General features: G+C 48.0%; 1 protein-coding gene across 1 annotated transcript in view; it reads left to right on the top strand.

Moving 5' to 3' along the window:
* The first annotated feature begins 208 nt into the window (after positions 1-208).
* HIBCH (3-hydroxyisobutyryl-CoA hydrolase) overlaps positions 209-23,519 on the top strand; it is a 951,762-nt gene continuing 928,451 nt past the window's right edge. Inside the window, exon 1 of the mRNA XM_085648807.1 lies at positions 209-353. Coding sequence (XP_085504933.1) covers positions 322-353 — 32 coding nt within the window. The 5' untranslated portion in view covers positions 209-321. The remainder of the gene's footprint in view (positions 354-23,519) is intronic.

Genomic DNA, 23,519 nt, shown 5'->3' with positions numbered 1-23,519 from the left:
TAACTAACTAATAAATAACTATAGTGCTATGACCTTTTTGCAGAATGTAAGGTCTTAAATATTGCCTTTTCAAAACACTGACATATACGATAGCAATTTTACTTGATCGTCTGTTGTCAAGCAACTAAAATAATCAGTTTGTTCGCATCTCTTCTCTCAAAGGTATATGTTAACCATCATTCAAATATGGCCGCTACGCACCAAAAGAGACTCGGGCTCCTTTCTAACTTCTCTCGAATCTTTGACAAGACGCAAACTGTGGCTGGCTTCGTGGAGTCAGGGAATTCATTTAAACTCACTTCCCAAGGCACCCGAGTCATAATGACCGCCGCGCTCCTTGCGTCAAAGTTCAGGTAGGTTTACAAGCGCCCCCTGCTGCAGTCTATGCTTATCAGCTTTCTTGTCCCCTCAGCGTGTTCGTAGGCACGTGTGTAGTTCCAGTCGCCACCTTCGTTCTGCAATATGCGGTACTGCTTGATCCATACATGCCAACCTTTTAGATAAGAAAAGTAGGAGATTTCAAAAAAATAATTAGGAGAATGTATTCCCCACCATTGACTTTTATGGAGGCCTAAATCGGGTTATTGGCATGTGTGTGATTTGCATGCGTGCTGCTGCAGGAACGGATATTAGAGATGCTGCAAACAATGTTTTTTTTCTTGCATGTCAGGATCACAGAGAAAGCTCTATGGCAGGCAGAGAGAGTGTGCTATAAAATTGTGTGCTCTGGCCTGTAGGAGCAGGTTACTAGCAGTGCATACTCTGAGTCACCCAAGACTAGTAGTCCCTGTCAGCTGAAGCCGGCATAGGAATTGGGTTTCTGCATGCAGTATGGAATAACTGAAATGCAAACAAATGTTTTTTAGGTCTCGGCTAGCGTAGGCTGCGCAGACATGCGCAGTCTCGCTGGCGAGATTTTATGTTTTTGGGTAGCTTTCACTAGCAGGGTTTAAGCCCCGCCCCTCTTTTCCATTGGCTGGCGTCGCCGTTTATGCTAAACGGTGGCCAGCCATTGGAAAAGAGCTTCCAGTGACGTACACTTAGAGCCGTCCCAGTTGGACTGGCTCACTTGACTTACGTGTGTGGTAAAAGGTTTCTTATCTTTATGGGGCAATGTGTTTCAAACATATGGCCCCATAAAGACTAGAGATGGATGCTTGTTATTACTCTCTTCCACTTGAATCAAAGACTGCAAAAGATGGCTTCTCTTTGTATGTTTACTGGGTGTTAGTTGATAAGCGGCTTCTGGTGTGTTCAAAGGAAGTTTGCGGTTTGAATGGAACACTGCTGCCCAGTCTGTAGATGAAGACAGGTGCAAGGACCAACAGCCAAAATGCGTATTTCTCCTTAGAAATGAAAACGCTGGCTGGGACCCTGATTCTACCTTTCCTCGTTTTGGGTGGGTGACCTCTGGTTGTCAATCACCCTTCAGGTTGATTTCCTGTCAACGTCTCGACCCCTCCCTCGCTCCTGTGTCTGCCTCTTATTATATTTTGTAAACTGGTAATGTGACCCAGTGAATGTTGCCCTGAACACTCGATTCCACGCTCGACAAAAAGGTAACTTACGGAGAAAAGGCGAGCATCACTTTGTCTCTCTGTACACACAAAGCCCGAGCGGTGATTGGCTGGCGTGTGGCTGACGGGCATGGCACATGGCTCCCCATTCAGTGCATGGGAATGGGACTCTGTAACACGGCCTGTGCCAGGTCACTCGCTGCGTGGACTCATGGCACCATGGTAAGCCTGACCCCAGCTGTGTGCTCTGTACATCCTGGGGGCTGTGTGCTCTCTCTATCCCTGGGGCTACGTGCTTCGTGACGTTGTGTGCTCTGGGCATCTTTGGTCTGAGTGCATATTGGAGGTTGTTGTGTGGGGAATGTCTGTCTACTCGAAACATAGGTACCTAATCAAGGGGTGTTTTGTGTACATCTGCGGGACTTCTGAAGATCTGACACGGCTTAGAACCCGGTTTTATAGGCTGCTAGACAACTCAGCGGGTTGAGCGCCAACTGCAGTGATCATTGGGTAGCCCATGGAGGCTCAGAACAGGGTCGGCAGTTCATCCCCCTCAGGCTGACAAGACTACAGTGACTGTGGCAATGCATATTTTTGCTGTTTGAGCGCAAAAGGGAAGTTAATTTTGTTGTCGCTACGAAAGTTTAAGTTTCACCTGCAGAAGTGTGTAACCCAAAGATAACAGTTATTTATCCTGGCACGTCCACTCAAAATTTTAGCCACCAGAAACTGATAAAATGAGTGCAGTTAGGTAAAAACCATACCTGCTGTTTAGAAGACTGGCTAACATCGACACTAGTCAGCTCTATCAAAATACAGTTTACTATTAAACGTTACCAAACCTAATCCATTTAGCGGCCTTTTGTCCTGTCCATATATAAAAAGATTATGGAAATTACTCAATGGAAGCCGTATCTATTTATTTGGCAGTTTCATATAGCGCCCAAGGTGTCCTAAGTCACTTCGCAACACTAATGGAAGGGTAAGGATTTAAATTTTTTCATATCATTGCCAGGTTAGGGAACCTTCTGTTTGTTTAGAGGGGTTATGGCAGTTTTAGAAATTTCTGGAAAATTCTGAGCAATTGTACTAGATTTCTAGCTCTTTACTGACACGTTCCCGCCCTTCCGTCTTGGCCACACATCTTTTATAGTGCTCATGCAGCTAGGTAAATACATTAATTACATCAAACTTTGGCACCCAATCTAGCGAGGGGTTAGGGCACAATACATGCGACATATCATCCCTGGACCTCCTAGACTCCAGTCCATGGTGGGAACCTTGGAACTCTGTGGAAAGGCATCCCAGAGAGCAGAGAGCGCTGTGATGCACACTAATGCGAGACTGTGCGCTACACAAATGCCAGCATCATAATAGAAGATTCACTACACACCGTTGTTGGTGTTAAATTGGTGAAACCTTTTAATTTCTGCATGTGTGCGGCACTGTACAATACATCCAATGTGTGAAAAGCTTTAAAGTTTTTCTAGGCTTATTATTGTGTGTAGTGGCCCGTACGCGCCTCACACCATTGCACTATGGTGCACTGTGGTGCAAAGGTACGTGCTTGGCGTTAGGCACCCTGGTTGTGCACCAGCGGTGGGAGAGAGATCTTAGAAGATACAACTCTACCCTGCTCTCCCCCTCTAGAATAATGCGGTGCAGAAACTTTGGCTGCTGTGCAGCTTTGCACTACAAATTTGCACCATGGCAGCCAGAGTTTATAGTAAGAGGTTACACTGATGCAGGGGGTGACGGGGAACGGCTTGGCTGCCAACGCTCTCCATGGCACAGCACACACAAGTGGGAGAGGGAGTTCCTCGAGAGACAGTGTTTACAGTGAGTGGTCACTACACAACTTTAGGGGTGGGACTGAGGAGGCGCCCTACCCAGTGTCCGCCAAAGCTCACTGAGGCTGCATGCAGGCGTAAGTAGGAGCTACCTGGCGTGCAGAGTTTACAGTAACTTCATTCCTAGAGATGCCGGGAGTGACAGGTGCCCCCTGCCCTTACAGTAACCCAGGACATACCACTTCATGAGGTGGGGGAGGGGTGGCTCGGTCATGTGTTCCCCTTTCCATAGCTCCGCCCCTATGGTCCACGGAAGTTGCCACAGATGGCATGATAAGGCCTGGGAGACCCCCTGCTCATCACAAGGCTTTTCACTCACTATGGAGGTTCCAGAAAGGAGGGGCTGTGGGGGCAGCCCCCATGGCCCTGCATGCATGTGACAGCCCTGGCCAGGTGTATGCCGCACACGTGTCCAGACCACGCTGTGTGTACAGCAGACCACCTGCCTCGCACAGAACGGGATCCGACCACTGTGAATACAAACAGGGGGAGGGGTGAGTACAGGATGTGCCAGGAGCGTCTGTGGCACGGAGGGGGCAGAAGGGAGAGCGAAAGGGAGAGGATGTGGCCCGCTTAAACTGCCGACTTTGGTGCAGGAAACCAGGGTTCGAGCCTCGAGGTGGCGTCCACATCCTGTGATTCTGGGCAAATCACTTAATCTCCCCGTGCCTGAATGTGTAGTGTAAATACGGTGCTTATGTAAAGCGCTCCAATACCTTCGGGTCGAGTTCACGCTATATAAATATGCAAAAAAGAACATTGAGAACAAAAAAACACGGGTGGAGTGCTTCAGGAGAGGATGTAGCCTCGCGGCTAGAGCGGTCGACTTTGAAGCTGGGGAACCGGGTTCGAGTCTCTGCTACGACGCTCAACATCCTGTGATTCTGGGCAAATCATTTAATCTCCGCGTGCCTAAGAAAAAAACAAGTATTGAAAATGCAATAGGTCTCGCCTTTGATTAAGTTAAAGCCATTTGCTTTGCTAATGGTATTGTATAGCTAAGCAAATGGCTTTAACTTAATAAAAGGCGAGACCTATTGCATTTTTAATGCTTGTTCCTCTACCTGTCGGGAGCACAGAGAAGGCGCTATGGCAGGAAGAGAGAGCGTGACAAATATGTTGTGCACCAGCCGAATCAGAAAAGACCAGTACCTGTCGGCTGAAGCCCGCAGAGGGATCACGTTTTTGCATGCAGGAATCGGGAGCGGGGAGACTAGCCTAGAAAAGGTTAGTTTCCCGTCTGAATCAGGAGGGTTGGCATGTATTCTTTATTCTGGGTCACTGAGAGGCATATGCTGCTGTAAATGGCTCATCTACGAAGGACTTCGTGTAAAGGGGCAGTTTCGATCCGATAAGCAGACAGCCTCACGCCTAAATAAAGACCGAACCTATGTCTGAAACTTCCAGCTGTTACTCGCTTTTTCCCACACTGGCACATCATGTTTGGCACTTAAAAATAACACTTTCTATTTTGGTACGAGCTGATAAATGAGTTTCCCTGTACATTTCGATCCTCTGTTGTCTAAAAAGTTGGGCTGGTTGAAAAGGGCTTGATTGACAGCTATGCACATAAGAGTTGCCTACTGTGATCAGCCTCCCTCACCCTGTATGCAGCACACTGTCTATAACCAGTTCCATTGGAATTTTGCAGTAGGGGAGCACTAAAGCATGAGTGGGGCGAGAAAAGCCAAATTAGGCTGCATAATGTGGCATATTCCTTGATAGTATCGCTTAGTAATTTTTGTACTTTTTAGTTTGAGCGTAAGCATATGACGTCTTGTATACTGTAGTATACATATATCTCTGTGGGCTAAATGCCCTTCCTTGCTTCTCATTTGTTTGTTTCAATGTCCTTTAAAAATCCTTGCTTACTAGTGGCCAGTCCTACCTCTTTGTCCCTCCTTTTTCCACCAAGCAGCAGGACCTTAGTACAATATCATTGCGCTTTGTTCAGTTGTTCTGCTCTTGGGGGGGTGAGGGGGACTATTTTATTATGTTTTCAACCTTCTGTTTCACTGTGGGTGCTCAGACGTAGCTGCTTACATTTTATTTCAGCATTTACCCTCTTAGTTCCTTCCAGGTGGCTAGCATTTTTAGGTCTCGCCTACGCAGCGCGCATGCGCTGCATAGGAGGACCTTTAGCCGCAGTACAGCTCTTTTTCGAAGCACATACTCATGCTTGTGGCGGCATACAGCTTGCGGGAGTGCGCAGCGGCGCGCCACGAGCATGTGCTTTGAAAAAGAGCAGACTGCTCTCTCCAGCGCGCGTGCACCTCTCGCGGGTGCACCCCTCCGCCTCTCTCTCCCACTGCAGCGCGAGGTTTCATTTGTCTCACACATTTGTTCTATTGCTTCTCGTGGTTGTGTTTTTTTCATTTTCTCGTTCATCTTCCTTTTCTTTCACTTATTCCTTTGCAGCCTTTCCTCTTTCCTCATTTTATCTGTTGTATTCCTGTCGTTTCTCTTTCTATATCGCATTGACTTTCTCCTTGCTTTACTTCCCTTGTTTAGTTACTTTCCTCAGTCGTTTCCTTGTCTTTCCGTTTCAATGTCCATCTCTTCCCTTTCTGCCCCCTTTTCAAAGCTCCCTCCGCTTTCTCTCCTGGGGCCCATTTGTCCCTGAAGCAGCAGGTGCAGTGGCACCGGGTCCCAGAGACCCACGGGCATCACTCACCTCCAATTATTGTTGTATTTTCCTACTGAAATTGCAGTCAACTATTTTCCTTTCTTAAACTAGGGCCCGTGGCACCGGTGCTACGTCACTCTTCCGCTTCATCTCTGCTTCCAACTCCCCCTTTCCTTTCACCCTCCATTTTCCCACTTTCCCTCCGAAATGCCCTCGTGTGTGGCACCTCGTGGTGCCCCACATCCTTCCACACCAGGTTCTTGATGTCCCCCTGTTTCCAAGTCCATGGGTACTTACGGTCAGTGAGTTCCGGGGGTGCTGTGGAGGCTATGGAGCGATGGGTGACCCAAAGACTAAGGTGAGTGCCCCCGCCCCCCGGGCCGGGTCTTGTATACCCACGCTGTGGACCCGCTATTTTGGGACGATACCCTCACCCCCACCTGCGATTCGCACCCTCCCCACCCATTTAACCTTGGCCTCTCCCCTTGGCATCCACCTTGCTCTGATGCGGCGGGGGCACTATTAATATCCTGGCACCCGCTGCCTAAGGAAAAGGAGGCGATGCGAGCAGTGGGCCAGACACAAAGGTATGGGACCCCAGTACCGCCTACAACCCCTTGATATGTCTTCACACTTTAATAAAATTCAATACCTGCCCTTGCAACGTATACATTTTATTTGGGGCACGTAAACCTCCTGCATCATTAGTTTCACACCTTTATAGCTCAGTGCGCCTCCATTATATGTCCAAGCAACTCTGCACCCTCTTATCCTACCTGCACCCCTCATTGCCATTATGCCTCCACATACCCTGTACACATTTCTAACTATAGCCGCCCGTTTACAAGCGTGTACATAACCTTTTCCCCTTTATATCTTTGTTCATCCTCTATACACCTTTAGAAAGCTCGTCATTCCCTATACACCTTTCATCTCTGTACTCCCATAGTTGCCAAATTCCCCTGGCCCAATGTCCCGCTTCAGACCATGTTTTTTTCCCCTTGAATTCTGAGACTTGTACTTCCGGTTTTATAATGGAATAAACAAGACTAAAAGTCCCAGAATTCAAAGAGTGACGCATGGTCCTGGGAAACTTGGATGGGCTGTACTTAGGGTTGGATTGGGATGCAAAATATGCCTGGGCACCCTAAAAAAGTGGCCCACATTTGCGGATTGCTCCTTTTCCCAGAATACTGCTTCAGTGGTTTAAGTATTATGAAAAGGAGGAGGGGGGATTCTCTAACAGAGGCATTTTTTCTTAACCTCCATGAGATTAAAAAAAAATGCTTATGTTGCTAGGACTCTTTTTCTTTTTTTTTTTTTTTTTTTTTTTTTTGAAACCGTTTATTGCAATCTCAAGAATATACAAGTATGGGCCTACAACCTTCCGGCCGGCCGCTAGAATGACAGGAGCATACGACATACGTACAAAAACACTTGGCGTTGCAAAGAAGCAAAATCAGTAGGTATCAGCGTCGTGGGCCACATCACTCTGACCCCACAATACGGTTTCATTTTATACAAACAACACAAAAACCACACCCGCAAGGCAACCCGCAATCGAAAGTAACAGCACGTGCTCCCCGAATGGGGGACCCCAGCCATCCACAGGAGTCTAAAGAGGGGAAGGGGAACAGATCGAGGACTGGGGGAACTCCGTGCTCGGGGCTAGGGAAAGGAATCAACTAAGGGGACGGGGCTGGTGAGGCCGCAGGCAGCAGTGGTGGCGCGCAGATACCCCCGCGGTAGGCGTTCCAGGGGCCCCATACTTTCACCCATGCCCCAGGCTTACCCCTCGCCACATACACCACCTTTTCTCGGAACATGCACCAATCCATGTGTTCTTTCCAGGCCGACACCGCCGGGGGCCTCTGGGATCCCCACAGTTGAGCAATGTCACGCTTAGCTATCATATATCCCAGAGTCACCCATCGCGTCTGCGGAACCGAGTAGTCAGTTGGTTCCCACACATTCAGCAAGCATCTCCTCGCTTCAGGCAGCAGCGCGACATGCGTAACCACTCGCAGGACCTCATGCACACCACGCCAGAATCGCTCCACCTTCGGGCATTCCCACAAAATATGCAAAAAAGTCGCCAAAGCACCACACCCACGCTTACACAACCCATCCTCAGCATAGCCCATACGCAGAAGCCTTGGCCCCGTCATGTAAACCCGATGGAGTATCTTAAGCTGGACGAAGCGAAGGCGAGCCGGTATGGCCACCTCCTTCGGAGAGGCCACCGCGGAAATCCAGTCTTCGTCGTCCAACTCCAGCCTGTCGGCAACCCAAGCCTCGCGGAGGCCAGTCAGCAAGCCCGAGCGATCATTAATCAATTTTTGTAAATAAGGGAGATCGTGCTGTCCGGAACGTGGCCATCCAGCACTCTATCCTCCAGGGGGGAAGACTCCGGGATGGAGGCGACGTCTGGGAAGACTGAGCCCAGCGCGTGACGGACCTGCAAGTACCGAAAGTATTCACTGCCCTGCAGCTGAAACTCCGTCTGCAGCGTCTCGAATGTTTTAAATCCCCCCCTCGTCCAGAGGTCCCCCACTTTACTGATGCCGATCGTGTCCCACTTCTCGAAGCCCTTCGAGGTCCACAGGGAGCCCAATCTCTCAGACGCGTACAACGGTGATGCCCGGGTCAAACGGTCCTTCCACCCCATAGCTGCGTTAGCCGCGTGCCATACTCGTACCATGACACGCGTAGGCCCCGTCAGGCGGGGTCCGGGCGCGCCAGAGTAGAGCGCTCGATTATAGTCGCCACCAGGCAGGAGCATCTTGTCCATTTCAAATGCCGGGTTTAAGGCGGGCCCGTAAAGGCCATGATTAATTGCAGCTAGCTGGGAGGCCCAGTAATACCGTTTAATATCCGGGAGGGCAATCCCCCCGTCGTACCATGGGAGCGTCAACTTAGCCAGGGCAATACGCGGCCTCCCGTCCCAGAACAGGCGGCGCTGTAGACTCTCCACCTCACGGAAGTAGCGCGCCGGGACTAAATCCATAGTATTCTGGAGAGCGTACAGGAAGCGTGGCAACGACATCATCTCAAACAATGCCGCCCGGCCGAGCGGCGAAAGCGGCAGGCGCCGCCAGCGCGCAACGTCCTCCTTCAAGCGCTGGAGGGGGGGAAGCAAATTCCGCTCGTAGCGGGCCTCCGGGTCCAGAGTAATGTAGACCCCCAGGTACCGAAACCCCTGTGAGGCAATCTGGATCGGACAGCCCCGCGGGAGGACGGGAGCCTCCCCGGAAAGCACATACACACATGATTTAGCCCAGTTGATGACAAGGCCTGAGTTGCGGCCGAATGAGCGCAAAACATCAACCAGGACAATCAGTGATTTACGCGGGGAGGCTAGGTACAAAAGGATATCGTCAGCGTATAGGGACACGCGGTCCTCATACTCGGGGGTCCAACGGGGACCACGGATGGAAGGGTGCCACCGCAGCCACTCCGCCAGGGGTTCCAAGGCCAGCGCGAACAGGAGCGGCGACAAGGGACAGCCCTGTCGCGTGCCCCGTCCCAGCTCGAATGGGACCGATACTCTTCCATTCACCACCACCTGCGCCAATGGGCCCGAATACAACAATTTGACCCAGCTGATGAACCCCGGGCCAAATCCAAACTTCGCCAGCATAGCCCAGATGTATGGCCACTCGAGCGTGTCAAACGCCATGGTGGCGTCTAAGGACGCCAATATGGCCGACTCCCGCACAAACTGGACACGCGCGAGCACCCCGTGCAAGCGCCGCAGATTAAGGGCCGTGTTGCGATGGGGAATAAAGCCGGACTGGTCTTGGTGGACCAAATCGCCCACCACGCCGACCAGCCGGTTGGCTAGCACCTTGGCGAGGATTTTGGGCTCCGCATTCAAGAGCGAGATAGGCCGGTAGGATGTAACCCGGTCTCGAGGTCTCCCTTCCTTGTGGATCACCACGATTGTAGCCAGACGTTGGTCCGGCGGGAGGGAGCCCAGCGAGTGGGCCGCCAGGAACATCGCACGGAGGTGGGGTGCCAGTACATCCGGTCGCAGCTTATACAACTCGATAGGGATGCCGTTCGGGCCCATGGCCTTGCCGGATGCGACCGAGCGTATGGCGAGGGCAATTTCGTCGGAGGTAGGAGCGGCATCTAACGACACCCTGTCCTCCACCGAAAGGGAAGGCAGCGCGATATCCCTAAGCAGGGCATGGGAATCCTCCTCCGAGCAGGGAGAAACCGGGGAATACACCTCGCGGAAATAATCCGCGAAACAAGAGACAATGTCTTCTGGCTCGGTGACACGCACACCATCCATCCTCTCAATCAGCGGGACCACACGACTCGCTCTCTCCTTTTTATCCAACCATGCAAGCAGTTTACCAGCCTTATCACCCACATCATACAGTCGCCCCTGTTGCTCTCTATAGAGGCCCCTGGCCGCCTCCGTGACGAGGGCCCTGTAGGCCGCCTGCTTAAGTTGTAGGACATGTAGTGCAGCATCCGTCACCCCACCCTCTAGATCACCCTCCAATTCAGCGATTTCGGCCTCCACCCGGGTCACCTCCTCCTGCTCGCGCCTCCGGGCATGGGAAATAAAGGAGAGGGCCTCCCCTCTAAGAACTGTTTTGAAGGCTTCCCACAGGGAGATTGCCGAAGGGACGGACCCCACATTCTCATCGAAATACCGCTGCAAGGATTTAATCAAATCAGCGCGAATTGTGGGGTCGCGCAGGTACCAGGCATTGATTGGAGCTACCCTGCCCTCCCCCCTCGGGAAGACATCAACGTGCAACAGGAGCGGGGAGTGATCTGAAATACCCCGCGCCAAATGGCGCACCTCTCCTACCCTCCCAACATAGGCCGCAGGGACAAGGACATAATCAAGCCGTGAGAGGCTACCATGGGCACCCGAGTGGAAAGTGTACTGCAGCTGTGTGGGATGTTTTAAGCGCCAGCAGTCCACCAATCCCAGTGTATCTAAGAAGCCGGACAGCCACGCCTGCGCCCGGGGGAGGTCCCTAGGGGGGTGACGATCCACGGTCCCAGAAACCACCGCATTGAAGTCCCCCCCCCAACCACCAGAAGCCCCCCCGGAAGGTCAAGGAGGAGGCGCCCTAAGTCTGCAAAAGTCGTAGACTGTAACCCCGGTGGGACGTACACTGATACAAAGACAACTACTTTACCCTCCATTCTCCCCACTAAGACGGTGTAGCGTCCCCTCTCATCATGGCGCACCTCGTCTATTTCCAACGGGAGCGAGTTCTTCACCATGATGCCCACCCCCCGTGAGCCCGACGTGAAGCCCGAGTGGGCCACCAAGCGATAGCCACGCCGATTCATGGCACAAAAGGAATTACCAATAAGGTGTGTCTCCTGCAGAAAGACCACATCTGGCGAAAGTCGTTTCAAATACTGCAGGACCACACCTCGCTTAATCCTATCCCCCAGTCCGTTAACGTTCCAGGACAATAAAGTCAGGTCCCTACCCCCCATCACATACAGAAGCCATCATTCGTCCCCCCGAGAGCACCTTAAAAACACCAATACAATAAAGGGTTTGCCTTGCGGTAAAAACGAACAACACCCCACCCCAACCCACCCATCCCAACAGAACTCCCCCCTCCCTGCACCCCTGCATGAGCCCAAACAGCCCCCCCAAAGTGCAGTGTGCCTTTCGCCCCATGAATGATTAAACTAACTAGTCCCCCAGAGGAGGAGGGAGAGCCCCCAAGAGACCCCGTACCACCTCCACAGGAGGGAGACTTAACGAACAGTCAAAAATGACGACAATGTTGTCCAGAGCGAGGCCTACTATTAGTCCCTCAGTCCTGATCCGGCGAGCCCTCCCCTCCAACCGCGCCCCCCCCACCCCCCCGGCCCCGATCCCCGGGCAAGGAGTCCAACCAGTCCCCGGCCGCCTCGGGACGATCAAAAAAGTGCGTGCGGCCATCCACCTCCACCCGCAACTTAGCTGGAAAAAGCATCGCATACTTGAGGTTCAAGTCCCGTAGACGACGTTTGACTCCGAGAAAGCTCAGTCTCTGCTTCCGGACCGCTGGGGTGAAATCAGGATAGAAGTTTACGTCCATATTGTCAAGTCTGACCGGTCCTTGTTGCCTAGAAGTCTGAAGGATAGCGTCTCTGTCCCGAAAGTTGAAAATCCGGGCAATGAGAGGCCTCGGAGGGGCTCCGGCCTTAGGTCTTCCTCCGGGAACCCTGTGGGCACGTTCCACCGCAAAGAATTTACTCAGCCCCCGGGGCTGGAGATGGGTGAGAATCAGGTCCTCCACAAACAGGTCCGCCGCCGCCTCCTCACGTCCCTCCGGCACCCCGACAATGCGGACATTGTTCCTCCGGGCCCGACCCTCGGAATCCTCCAGTCGACGATCCATCAGGGCGCTCGCCTGGCCAAGCCGGCGCACCTCCTTTTGGAGGGCCGCCACGTCCGCTGTAAGGCCCGAGGTGGTGTGGGCCAAAGAATCGACCCGGTCATTGGTCTTGGATAAATCAGCCCTCACCAGGCCAACATCCACGTGGACCGAGTCAATCTTTTGCGCCAGTGTGTCAAAGCGCTGGTCCACCGAGGCCTTCATCTCGGCGATAGCGCCCATGACATCTCGCAGGGTCAGATCCGCGGGCAGCGCAGGAGCATCAGTCGGGCCCTCAGGGGACCCACGCGGCACCTCAGGAGATCCCTTCTGGAGGGTGTAGCGGTCCATGCTGTTGGACTGATGGGCTGCGCCACGGCGGGTCGATTTCACCTTTGCCCGGTCGCCATCTTGCTTTGTGGACATGGTTTCAGTCCCCAAATCGTGCCAATCACCTCGGAAAAGGCCGACAAACCAGTTCACGGGCTCCGGGGGGGGGCAACCACAGGTCCGCAGGACGGATCACAGCCGGCGGGCCAGCAGGGCACCCCAACGAGGCCACACCACCGCACACCGCCCCGCAACCCAACCTCGCCTACACAGCAAGGAGGGTACGAAAGTGAAAGTGCGGGGTACGCGAGTCGCCCAGCCCTGCCCGCCGCTGTTGATCACTTTGTCTCCGGATCGCCCCGCAACTCCAATCCGGGGGGCCGGCGTGGAGAAGGCCGCAAACCTCAATCGGTGCTCCCGCCGGCGTCCGAGGTCCAATTTGGAAACGGAAAACGGGTGACACCAGCTCGGGCTCACCAACACAGTCCCCTCATCTAGGGCAGGATATTTTCAGGATTTATGTAGGAGGTCACAGAGGTCCTCGGGAGCCTCGCACCTACGCGGCCATCTTGGTTGCGCGCTAGGCTCCTCCGTTGCTAGGACTCTTTGTGCTCAAAATGGTGAACCACACCCGAATATAAGTGAGGCCACTTCTGCTCAGGCCCCCTACCCCTGCTCAATCGGCTTACATTAATAAACCAGGCCAGCAAGAGACCGGGAATGACACCTATGCCCCTTTGTTCACAGGCTTTCTTCACAGGGAGGTAATTTTTTTTTTTTGTTGCAGATTTTATATAGCGCAAACTCGACCCAAAGGTTTCGGAGCGCTTTACATGAGGACCAGTTACGTTGCACAAGAACACATTCATTATTAGGTCTCACCTGAGGCAGCGCGCATCACTCAGCGCCACCACAGCACCACTCGGGGCCACCACAGCACCACTCGGGGCCACCACAGCACCGCTCGGGGCCACCACAGCACCGCTCGGGGCCACCACAGCACCGCTCGGGGCCACCACAGCACCACTCGGGGCCACCACAGCACCACTCGGGGCCACCACAGCACCACTCGGGGCCACCACAGCACCACTCGGGGCCACCATAGCACCACTCGGGGCCACCATAGCACCACTCGGGGCCACCATAGCACCACTCGGGGCACCACAGCATCACTCAGGGCCACAGCATCACTCAGTGCATCACTGAGGGCCACAGCATCACTCAGCGCCACAACAATATCACTCTGCACTACCACAGCATCACTCAGCATCGCCTTTGCACTAGTACACCAACACATCATCATCATCACTCAGCAAGACCTGAGTATCATTCAGCATCGCCTCAGCATCGTCTCCACACCAGTCACCACCACCACCACCACCACTTCAGCATCGCTCAGCACCACCTCAGCCTGCTCTCGCAATCTGGCATCTGTTGATTCTCCCCTAGCGCCTGGCGGCTGCTAGTGTTATAATACAGGTACTAGTTCCCAACCTTCACCCTCCGATTGGTTTATGCCCCCTCAAAAAAATAGTTTTAACAAACAACCATTGGAATAGGCAGAAACAAGTTGCCAGCATTGCAAGAACAAAAGAAAACTGAGGCTTTTTTTTTATTGTAAGTACTTTTTTAAATATGGTCGTTCAGTTGTACATAATGCCTTCTGGGTCATATATAAGGTAACAAAAATGCTTCTGACACTTTTTTATTATAAATTTTCATCATGCTGCACAGCAGCCACACTTCTCTACAGCACAGCTTGAAGATATTGGCAAAGTCAATAGCACTGGCTAAACACTTATAAGGCCCCAAAGGCGAGACCTGTTGGCTATGCCAATGCTTGTTTTGTATGCTTCCCGAAGTTAGCTCGCAGGCTGGCTTGGAATGCAAGCAATTAATTATTGCGGTTAAAAGTCTGCCTTCTTTAATTTCCTCCAGAAACAGGGACAAAACATTGCAAAAGCACCTCTGGGCCCCACCAGGCTATAACTGGCATTGATTGCCGCATTAACGGGTCACTTGAAACGGCTCTGGCTATCTTCGTCTTGTTCTGTCTACATTCCCACTCTTTGGAAGTCTTTGGTCACGTCAGTCACCATGTTTCTGTTTACTTCTTCTGCAAAGGTCTCGGTTTCTGTTTCATTCCCTGTAGCGCCCAGAAACGGTCAGGGGTAAATAAATGTGTGCACTTATTCATAACAAAATATTCTAACATGATCCATGAGATTACCTCACTCATTTAAAGGGTGACAGAAAATGCGTTCAATGAGTCCCTCGCGTGCCCGTGTGCCGTCCCCATGGTAACACTGTTGTCTGACCAGCAGCTACTGTTTGGGAAGCTTAAGTCGTCGGTGGTGTATTCGGGTGGCTGCGCACTTCTGTAGCGCTCGGCTGAGTCGCCTGAACCATTAGCAGTTTTTCAGTTGCTTTTTTAAGTATGGAACAGTGCTAACTGTAGTATGTCATAAGCATGGCATACTTAATTGCTTCACTGAGTCATTGCATGTTCACTGTAGAATGTTAACAGTGTCATCTGTGATGTCACTGAGTTCTAGGCTGATGCTGGGTGCTTAGATGTAAACTGGAGTTGCTGGATGGAGTTTAGATGGATGGGATCTCTAGGAATAAACCTGCACTATATCAACTCTTCTGACTCCTGTTTCCTGATTGAAGGATTTCACACTGGCGTAGTCGGCAGGGAAACACCTGATGAGATCCCAACACGACCTCGTTTATTTTGTTTGAGGTATAAAGGCTCCTGAGATGTGCGTTACTTTTTAAGTGGCTGTTAACCTTGGATTACTTATTGGATTCATCCCAACGTGCGTGTGACATTCAAGGACTTTTGTAAATTACATAATCTACCGTGTAATTGTGGAAAATTGGTTGGAGAATATTCGTTATCTCGTTGGGCTTTACGAGTGTCTTGGCTTGTCAATAGATGGACTTCAAAAAATGGATTACTTGGCTTTTAACATTACACGCGAATTTTGGTGTTGGTGAAAATTAGGGAAACATCGTCAACGGATTTTCCCTCCGCAACGTGCTAATTTTAAGCCATCACAAGTCCGGTGCTAACGGACTTCCTCGTTCTGTTTTGTGCCATCTTCAAGTAATCATAACTTTAACAATCAACAATTCTTACCTGTCGCGCGAAGCCTCCGACTTGAGAACCTGGCAAAGAAGGCTCGTCATCTATTTCATCTCGTCACACGCACCGGCGTGTGAACGTAGAAAACGAAGGCTCGTCATCTATTTCATCTCGTCACACGCACTGGCGTGTTAACGTAGTAAACGTGTGACGTCACTGTAACGTGGTGGCCATTTTGAAGGATTATGTGCGTTTCCTAGCAACCGTGAAACTTTTGCCGATACGCACGGCTTTCAGTTTTAAAATTTCTGGTGAACACAACTTGCTTTCTACATCTTGCGCTTCATTCTTTAAGAGGTAAATTTGGGACTAAAATATTTCTTGATGTAATACTTCACATATGATTACCTCTTAATTATTACAACCCTCACATCAAGGTAATTACTTTATATGTGCATTGCATTTAAGCTATGTTATGATTTGTGCTTACTTTCATTTTGGTTTGGTTCAATTTTATGCTTAGCTCTGTATTTGTCATTTTGCTACGTGCAGATTCAACATTCAATCTCTTCACATTTTAAGACTATAATTTTTGAACATGCAGAATGTCACTGCGGCTCCATTTTTTTTGTCTGAGCCGGGCGATCCTAATATCAAATGGAAAAAATGGAAAGTCGTTTTTGAACGTTATGCAAGAGTATGTGGTCCATCCCTTAGTGCGGAGAGGAGGTCTGCATTATTATTGCATTGTTTGGGGTCAGAGGGGCAAGAAGTTTTCGATCATCTTCCTGACCTATCACGTGAAGAAGCAAATGGTCTCAATGATTATGAGATTTGCATTAAAAAACTAGATAAACATTACCTACCCAAAGTAAGTACCATTCTGGAAAGATATACTTTTGCAAAAAGGATGCAAGCTGATGAAGAGACAGTTGAAGGGTATATAACCATTTTGAGGAAACTTACATCTTCGTGTAAATTCGACGGCACTACTGATGAACGTATTCGCGACCAGTTCATGTTTGGCTGCAATATAGAGAAAGTAGGGAGGAGTTGTGGTTGCGCGATGAGCCCACTTTGGATGAGGTTTTAGTTGTTGCTAAAAGAATAGAACACTCCATTAAATGTGTCGCTGTTTTGAAAAAAGATTCGCCAAATGAGTGTAAAGTTCAAGAAGTGAAGAGCAAGAATAAAATAGACTGTAAAGTTAAGGATAAAACTCATATGGAATCTTCATCGTCAAAAGGAAGGACAAATGAGAAGTGGATCAACAGCAAGTGCTTTAGATGTGGGAAATTAGGTCATTTGGCAAATAATCCTAAGTGTCCAGCTCTTGGCTTTATGTGTCCTAAATGTAAAAAGAAAGGCCATTTTGCCTCTGTGTAATAGTAAGAATGTACCAAATGTAAAAAAAATCCACATATCTGATGATAGCTATGATGAATTTAATAGTGAAGAATATGAATGTGGTCAGATCGTTGTGCAAGTGGTAACTGGGGAAAGGAAGAGGAATTCACCAATGGACGAAATTATAGTGGAAGGAAAAAAGACCAGAATCTTATTTGATTCAGGGGCTAAAATCACAATTGTGGCAAGTGAATTCTACATGAACAATTTAAAAAGTAAGATTAATCTCTTGAAACCGGATATAAAGCCGTTAGCTTATGGCGGACAGCCCATGAAATTGCATGGTTATTTTGTAGGGCTTATTGAATACAAAGGGAGATTAATTTCAGGGAAAATGTACGTGTCAAAGAAAGGTGACAGCATTATTAGTTGGATGCATCAAGGAGATCTTGGGGTCTTCTTAGATCCCAATGCGGATCCTCCTATTCGGTTAAAATGTGATGTGAACTCCATTGAGGAGGTGGGGAATGCAAATGACAATTTTGTCGATAGTCTCAAAAGAGATTATCCAAGTGTGTTCAGGAAAGAGTTGGGTTGTCTCAAGGGGTACAAGCATAAAATTCTACTTAAGAAAGATGCTAGTCCCGTATGTTGCAAGGTGAGGAATGTACCTCTTTCAGTAAGGGACGACATGCAGGAAGAGATTGCAAAATTGAAAAAGGGAGGTATAATTGAGGAGGTTGAAGGGACTGAGTGGTTGGCCCCGGTTGTAGCAGCTCGCAAACCTAATGGGGATCTGAGACTCTGCATCGACTTGAGACAACTAAATAAGTGTGTAATAATTGATAAATACCCTTTACCGAATATTAATGAGTTATGGACTCTATTGGGTGGAGCTAAGGTATTTAGTACCATTGACCTGACTTCAGCATACCACCAAATAGAGTTGGAAGAGTCGTGTAGGGATTACACTTCGTTTATAACGCCATTTGGAACTTTCAGATTTATACGTATGCCCTTTGGGTTAGTATCGGCCTCCTCTGTATTTCAGAGGGTCATGGAGAACATGCTTAAAGGCTTACCTGGTATTTATGTCTACCAAGATGACATTTTAGTGTTTGGACAAGATAATAATCAACATGATTGTCGCTTGAGGGCAGTTTTAAAGAAGATATCTGAACATAATTTAACCATAAAAGCTGAAAAATGTAAATTTAGGTCCAACTCCATAGACTATTTAGGTCACAATATAACTTGTGAGGGTGTGAAGCCTAAGAAAGATTTGGTCAATTCTATCCAAGATATGAGTCCTCCCATTAACAAGAGTGAGCTTATGAAATTCTTAGGAGTTGTTGAGTACTACTCAAAATGTGTGAAGAACTTTGCTAATCGTACATTGAAGATGAGACAGTTACTAAGGAAGGGAGTAGATTTTCAGTGGACGGAAGACTGAGCGTGAATTCAATGACATAAAGAGTAAACTTAAGGATGCTCCTTCTCTAGCTAGCTTCAATCCTAAGATTAAACCAGTGCTGATTACAGATGCAAGTGAAAAGGGTCTAGGTGCTGTCTTGCAACAACAAGGTGAGGGTGGCATTTATACGGTTATGTGTTTTTCACGCAGCCTTAAAGATCCTGAGACGAGATATTCGGTGGTAGAGCGAGAATCTCCCGCAGTGTACTGGGCGGTAAGAAAGTTGAAGAAATTTCTGTGGGGTAGCAAGTTTGAGGTGAGGACAGATCACAAGCCGCTAGTAGAAATATTCAGTAAAAAAGGCCTGGATTTGGTATCTAGTAGGATTACTAGATGGGTGATAGGCCTGCAGGAATATAATTTTGACATAAAGTACATACCAGGGGTTGAAAATAATGTTGCGGATGTACTGTCACGCCTCACACCAATGGACTCGACTGAGGTGGATGATTGGGAAGATTCAAAAGAATTGGTGTGTGTAGTTGAGCAGAATATCCTTAATGAAGAGAGATGGGGAAATGAAATGACTATGGATGATGTTCTGAATGAAGTTATAGATTTGGTTAAAAAGGGTTGGAATAGTAATAAACAAGGTTCTTCAGACTCCAGGAAGTTTTGGACAGTGCGTAATGAATTGTCGGTTGAGAACAACCTTTTGTTTCGGGGAACGAGACTGATACCTCCTTCTAGTCTCAGGAAAGAACTCATAGATTTAGTACACTCTTCTCATGCAGGCATAACCAAGCATAAGAACGCTTGAGAATGTCTTATTGGTGGCCGGGCATGGACATAGAGGTGGAACGGGCAATTAGGGATTGCATACCATGCTCTTTAAGTGAGAAGTCCAAATGCACACGTGTTCAGCCTATGGTGGTAAGGAGACGTCCGTTGAGTCCGTGGCAGGACGTTGCAATGGATATTCTTGGTCCCATTCACTCTAATGGATCTCAGTCATTTGTGTTGGTGATCATTGATATGTTTTCACGGTGGCCTGAGATCTTCTTTTTGTCAAGCATAGATTCAATACACATTATTAGGTGCTTGAGGAATCTGTTCTCTAAAGAGGGTATACCCAATTCCATACTGACGGACAATGGCGTGCAATTTGTGTCGGTTGAAATGCAAAACTTTCTAGCTTCCAAGGGCATCACTCACAAGTTGTGCTCTCTCTATCAACCCGAAGCAAACGGGATGGTGGAGAGATTTAACAGGGTAATCAAAGAGACGATTGCTTTATCAAAATCTATGTCCTCAAATTGGAAGGATGATGTGTTAAAAAAAATAGAGGAATATAGATTGTCTCCTCACTCAACGACTGGGAAAACACCCTTTTTGTTGTTTCGTGGGAGAGTTCCCAACACTAATGTGGAACCATCATGGGTCAACAAATATGAATTGGAGAAGGGTAAGGAAAAGGAATGTGATAAAGATATGATACAGAAGAGGGAGGAAGAAAAATGTAATTCGAGAAAGAATTACTATGATAAAAGGAAAAGTGTGAGGACAACTAAAGTTATGGTGGGTGATGTGGTCATGATCAAACGTCCTGGATTGATTTTTTTGCAAAAACAATTTTTATTATATAACACCGGTACAGTTGCCAAATGTTGTGATCAACATATTCGCGGTCTTCTTCCAGTAATAAACACCAGTACATAATACAGTAGAGACCACTTTCAACTATCAGCGCACTGTCCCCAACACTCCCCCATGCAGACAGTCCCTCCCCCCACCCACATGTCAGTGTACCAGAGTCACAGGTACCTGGATAAGTCGATCGCGTAGTTAGCCGTTGGCGCGGCCGTGGGCCATTCCCCACCCCCATGGTCAGGTGCCAAGCAGAGCGGAGAAGGAAGCCCCCCCACCCTCAAGCGTGATCCATCAGCCGCCGCTACGCCGCTGCCTGTGGCTCCAGCGCTTCAGCACCCTCCTCCGCATCTGTGCCCCACCCCCGGAGGTCAGCCACTAGTGCCTCCCATGCATGTGCCACGGCTAACGCCTTGTCATCGTTGCTCTGCAGCGCTAACTGCAACCGAAGCGTACTCTCGCTACCCGCCCATTTTGTAAAGGCAGCTCACCACCTCGCAAAGCTGGGACCAGTTCTCGTTTAACAAACGTCCTGGATTGATGGGGAATGTGTTAAGTAATGCTCCCAGATCATAGTTGAGAAGAATGGTCTTTATTGTAGAAAGTAGCAATTGGAAATATAACCGGTCAGCTTCACGTCCAGGAACAGTCTGAACCGCTCTTTGCCTGCTCCACGTTCCATGGAACATGGAACGTGGAACCTGCACGAGGCAGCATGACACGATAGTACCAAAGATAACATAACACATCCCCTTTTCTCAATAAACCAAGAAAAGCACAAAGCACTATATTAAAGCAAGAAAATACTTAAAATGATAATGCCAAACAGCAACAAAAGGTACAATGCTAAAATACCAAACATACCAGAACCATAAAAAAAAACTAAAACAACAGATGTAAAGAAATGTAACACACATCACAAAGGAAAATTTTCAGAAATATAATCCTTTAGCCAAACCGGCGGTCTTCTTTCCCGCTTGTGAAGTGTGAGATCATAAGCAGCAGTAACATCATTAGTATTCTCATTAAGAGGACCAGAGGCCTGTAACGAGGTGCTTGAAACATCATTTTGTTCACAAGTGAACGCATTAGCATCAGAAAGAACATTAGGAATCACATTTACATTGTCATTAGCATCAGAAAGAACATTAGGAATCCCATTTACGTTGTCATAAACACAGACCTTGTCCGTGCAATCTTCTAGATCAAATAGTGGAGGCACATTACCTGTGCAAGTAGAAGGTGCAGGACATTTAGCAATTCTCTTGAGATTCCACACTTTACCATCCGACAAGCGGACAGAATTATTCAAAAGTTCAATTACCTGTAAAGGTTCAAAAAACTTGCTAACCTCTTTTGCAACCTTGCCAGGTTTCCTAACTCTCACCCACTGCCCAATTGTTATATCAGGTAGTTTAGTATTGTGTTTAGAATCATACCAATCCTTCCTTTTAGTTTGAAGAGAGACAGCTTTCTCTCTGACATCCTCTTCAGACCAATGCACTATGCTGTGTTTGAATAACCAACCAGGTGTAAATTTTGTAGTGGGATTCCTTCCTCGCATTAAAACAAAGGGTGGATATCCAGTGGCTTCACAAATTGATACTCTATAAGCCCAAACCATTTTCATAACCTGTGTTTCCCAATCACCATGCTTAGCAGCCATCTGAATTGTGTTTTTTATGACTCTGTTGAAACGCTCAACCATTCCATTACTGTTTGGGTTGTAAAGTGCTGTCGTTTTGTGTTTAATGCACAGTTTATCAAAATACTCTTTGGCTCTGTTTGACATAAATTGAACACCGTTATCACTAAGCAGTACAGAAGGAATACCTTCAGATTGAAAAGATTTGTCAAGAAATTTAAGGACTGACTCAGTATCAGCTCTAGAAACTACTTTAACTATGGGCCATCTAGAGAATAAATCCATTAATACCAGAATAAATTTTTGTTCATTGCCTACAGGACCCATAATGTCTATGGCAGTATGTTCCCAAGGAGAGCTAGGTCTTGACATCACACCTAAAGGGGGATTACACATGACTAGAGATTTATCAGCTACTTTGCATATATCACATTTGCGAACAAATAGCTCAGTTTCAGCGTCGATGTCAGGCCACCAAAATGAAGCTTTGACAGTTTGTTTGGTACGAACAATGCCAAAGTGACCTTCATGACACAGGGCTATTATAGACGTACGTAAACTTTTGGGTGGAATAACTCTTTCTCCTCTCCATATATTGTCCCCCCGGATGCTCAACTCAAATCTAACTTCCCAATAGGGTTTTAAAGGATGATTTTTACCCAATTTCCTGAGCCAGGATTGAGTAAGATGAGTTTTAACATCACACAACTCACCATCTTTCACATATTCCTCATCCCATTTAGTTTTAGAAATGCCATTATTGCCATAATCGTGAACAAATGCAATCTGAAAAGAGTTCCAGGTTTCATCTTCACACTCATCAAGTTGTTTGGGCATTCTAGATAAAAAATCAGCCATGTAGTTTTTCTTACCAGGAATGTGTTCAATTGTATAACAATAATCCTGTAGCCTGATTGCTAACCTTGCAACTCTAGCTGACGTATTTATGGTACCTTCTGTAGTAAGTACTTTAAGAAGAGGTTTATGATCGCTGCGTAACGTGAAATGTTTTCCCCACACGAAAGCTCTGAAATGATCTACAGCCCACACACACGCTAATGTTTCTTTTTCAATAACCGAGTATTTCTCCTCAGTAGGTGACAAAGATCTAGAGGCATATGCTATTATATGTTCATTGCCCACATCATCAGTTTGTGAAAGAACGGCCCCTAAACCTTTAATGCTAGCATCAGTAGTTATTACACTGTTGGCCAAAGGGTTGAAACTTTTCAACGAAGCAACATTAGTAATGCAATTTTTAATGTCCTCAAAATCTTGTTGACACTCCTGGGACCACTCAAATTTGTTCTTGTTCTTCAATAATTGTCTGATATTGTAAATTCTAGCAGAAAAGTTTTTTATATACTTAGAACAAAACTCAGCAAGACCAATGAAAGATCTTACATCATCCTTGCAATTTGGAGCTGGGGCTGATCTAATCGAATCCACAAGATTAGGTTTGGGTCTAATACCCTTGCTGTCAATTATGTGACCTAAATAGGAAACATTATCACTAGCAAAAGTGCATTTTGAGTATTCTACGGTCAAACCTTTATTATCCAAAATTGATAACACTTCTTGTAGGGTTTTATCGTGGTCAGCTTTATCTTTTCCGAATATTAAAATATCGTCCTGAAAGAATTTTGTGTTTTTAATGGTAGAAAATAAGTGGTGCATTAAACGCTGAAAAACAGCGGCA

This window comes from Triturus cristatus, chromosome 3_2 (genome assembly GCF_964204655.1).
Source record: "Triturus cristatus chromosome 3_2, aTriCri1.1, whole genome shotgun sequence".
Lineage (NCBI taxonomy): Eukaryota > Metazoa > Chordata > Amphibia > Caudata > Salamandridae > Triturus > Triturus cristatus.
The sequence above is the reverse complement of the archived record's forward strand: the minus strand, read 5'-3'. Positions and strand labels throughout refer to the sequence as shown.